General features: G+C 59.5%; 1 protein-coding gene across 3 annotated transcripts in view; it reads right to left on the bottom strand.

Moving 5' to 3' along the window:
- Positions 1-236: 236 nt before the first annotated feature.
- CST6 (cystatin E/M) overlaps positions 237-2,733 on the bottom strand; it is a 10,956-nt gene continuing 8,459 nt past the window's right edge. For 2 of the 3 annotated variants that reach the window (XM_040639446.1, XM_040639445.1), the window contains 2 exons: positions 777-902; positions 237-427 (listed from right to left, as the gene is read on the bottom strand). In XM_040639446.1, the coding sequence (XP_040495380.1) occupies positions 341-427; positions 777-902 (213 nt within the window). In that variant the 3' untranslated portion in view covers positions 237-340. Of the gene's footprint in view, positions 428-776; positions 903-1,361; positions 1,647-2,733 lie in introns of those variants that run through there. The other variant, XM_040639444.1, reaches the window with a different exon arrangement.

The raw sequence follows: 2,733 nt of genomic DNA, 5'->3' as shown, positions 1-2,733 counted from the left end.
TGAGAGTCCTTGGAGAATTGACGCTCTGTGTCTGGGATGCTGGGGTGTTTGGAGGACTCCACATTTGGGGACTGACCCTGGCACCCTCAGCACTGTATGGGCTGAGACAAAAGAAGCTCAACTGGGGGTGGTATGGGCTCTCTTTGGCCTGGGGAGGGGGTGCTGCTGCAAGTAAGCATGGGAGGTGGGGGGAGGGGAAGAGGTGGGGGAGGAGTGAAGCACTCGGGAGAGTCCAATGCGAGAAGCAGTACCAGCAATTTATTGTGACAGACGTGCCCATGGACCTAAAGTGCCTTCCCACGATGCACCTGTCCCCGCCGGCTCCCATGCCCAAAGGGGCCTACGATATGGTCACACAGTTATGCTTTAGAAGCTGCGAGGAATTCTCCCAGGGCACCACTAGGATCTCGAAGTCGCAGCGCAGCTTCTGCAGGGAGAGCAGGGAGAAAAGGAGGGGTGAGTCTGGGTCCCAGGCCTGACTCCTCGCAACTGCTACCCTCAGCCTGTGACGCTCCACTCTGGGGTGCGAGAGGAGCAGTCACTGGGCCAAAGGGACAATGAGTCAAATGGGCAGGACTAGATCTCAGATCTTTCTAGCCAGTCCCGTGAGGGAGAAGCCCCAGTTTCCGCCTCTCTGCACCCCACCCTGGCCCGGGGGCTGTATCATCCAGAAGACAGGGACAGGTTCAGCCAGACATCAGCCCGGCCAGCCAGACTGGTTCAGGATGGACAACCTAGAGCCTTGGGTGCTGGGAAGTGGGGTGCAGGGTTATTACCTCCTCCTGCGCTCCTGTGGCAAGGGGGCAGGTAGTGATATCCACGCGGTCTCCAGTGGCCATGTTCTTGCGACAGGCTGTGCTCCCCATCTCAACGGTCAGGTAGTACTTGACACCGGCCACCAGCTGGGGAGGGAGGGCAGGAGCAGGTCAGGAGTGCTGGAAGACTACCCTTGACCCAGACCTCTCACCTCTCTCCACATTCAGCACGCTGGCCCAGACCTGGGGATTCAGACCTGGCTGGGGAAGTTCTGGTGGAGATCCCTGGGAAGAGGGGCAGAGGCCTGGGCCACGCAGGAAGCTGAGCCCCAGGTGCGCACAAGCCCTGAAGCCCACGGCCCTCTCTCCCTCACTCCCCTCTCCCCAGTCCACCCCCCAGGGCGGGGGCGGGGGGGGGGGAGTAAGGCTAGTGAGTCCCTGTGAAATTCAGGGCTAGATCCTGTCTATTGAAATCCAGATATGTTGTTTATAATAAATTTTTGGCATTAATTCAATGAAAGAAATACATCCCATTAACCTGCCCCCCCCATGCCCCCCTGGCCCGGCCCCGGCTGCCGCTCCGCCCGCCCCGCCGCCCCGCCGCACCTGGCTCTGCGCCTTGAGGATGTTGGTGTCTCGGAAGTAGTAGAGGCTGTTGCTGCCCATGTTGTAGCTGGCCACGGCCGCCTGCGCCGCCTTCTGCACCTGCGGGTCGCTGGGCGACAGGTTCGTGCGGCCTCCGATTAAACGCTCCCCGGGGCGGGCGCGGGTGCCGCAGAGCAGCGTCAGGAGGCAGAGCGCGAGCAGGCCCAGGCCGAGCGCCCGCGGGAGGCTCGGAGGCGCCATGGCGGCAGTGCCAGGCCCGCGGCGCGCTCCGCTTTTACCGGCTCGAGGCCCCGCCCGCCCGGCGCCCCCGCGGCAGGGCCGGGGAGGGATCGCGGAGCCTGGGCGGTCTGAGAGGCCGCCTCCCTTCTGCCCGAGGGGGCAGTGGAAGGCCCCAGCACACCTGTGTCCCGAGATGCTGCCCTGCCCTCCAGGGACACACCCAGCTGGGTGAGGGAAAGGACAGCGACAGTTCCCAGCAAGTGCCCACCATGTTCATGGAAGGCCCAACCAGTATGAAAAACCAACAGCTACTAGCGAGCTGTTCCTATTGCCACCATTTACTATGTGTGTAACCTGGGAGGAATTACTCAACGGCTCACTGCCTCAGTTTCCCTCTCTGTAAAATGGGCTGCTGTGAGGACGCAACAGGTAAAGTGCTTAGAGAAGGCCTGGTCCTATAAAAACAGCAGGAAAGGAGAGCAGTGCGCTGAGCTGGGCGCTGTCTGACCCTCACAGCCAGAAATGGGAATTACTAATGTTTCCACTTCATGAAGAAAGAGGAAGAGACAAGACACAGAGGGAAGAGATTTGCCCAAGGACACCAGCTAGTAAATAGTAAGTGGCGACACCAGCTTTGGAGTCCAACCAGTCGAACTCAGATCTGTGCTCTCAAACCAGACCGAGCCCACAGGATGAGGATGGCAAGGACGAGGGGTGTGTCGCACGGGCTCTGCCATTTAGTGACTGGTGACTTGGACAAGTCCCTTGGCCTCCCAAGGTCTCACTGTCATCCTCTGAGGAAAGGGGACAACTCTTACCCCGCTAAGGTTATTCTGACGTTAGCGCCTGGGACTCGGCCCCCCACAGGTGAACAGCGCAGGCTGGAGGCAGCAGCAAAAGAGGGCGCTGTGAATTTTTTGGGAAAATCTGGTTCAATAAGCAGCACTGAAGCAGCTCCCACGAGGAGTCTGAATCTTGGTGCACTTCCTTGGTCATGGTTTAGAGTTCAGTGTAGCTTGTACTTTTAATCATGTATTGCTGAGGGGAGGTGGGGCTTTTTGCCCTGGGACACTGAGGTCTTGTCAGGGCTTAGGGATTCCAAGGATCTCGCTTGGGGCTTGGAAGAGGTGGTGGTTTACAGCACCTGACAAAC

Source organism: Ursus maritimus, unplaced genomic scaffold, assembly GCF_017311325.1.
Source record: "Ursus maritimus isolate PB19 unplaced genomic scaffold, ASM1731132v1 scaffold_23, whole genome shotgun sequence".
Classification (NCBI taxonomy): Eukaryota; Metazoa; Chordata; class Mammalia; order Carnivora; family Ursidae; genus Ursus; species Ursus maritimus.
Note: the sequence above shows the minus strand (reverse complement) of the source record. Positions and strands in the feature narration are given on the sequence as shown.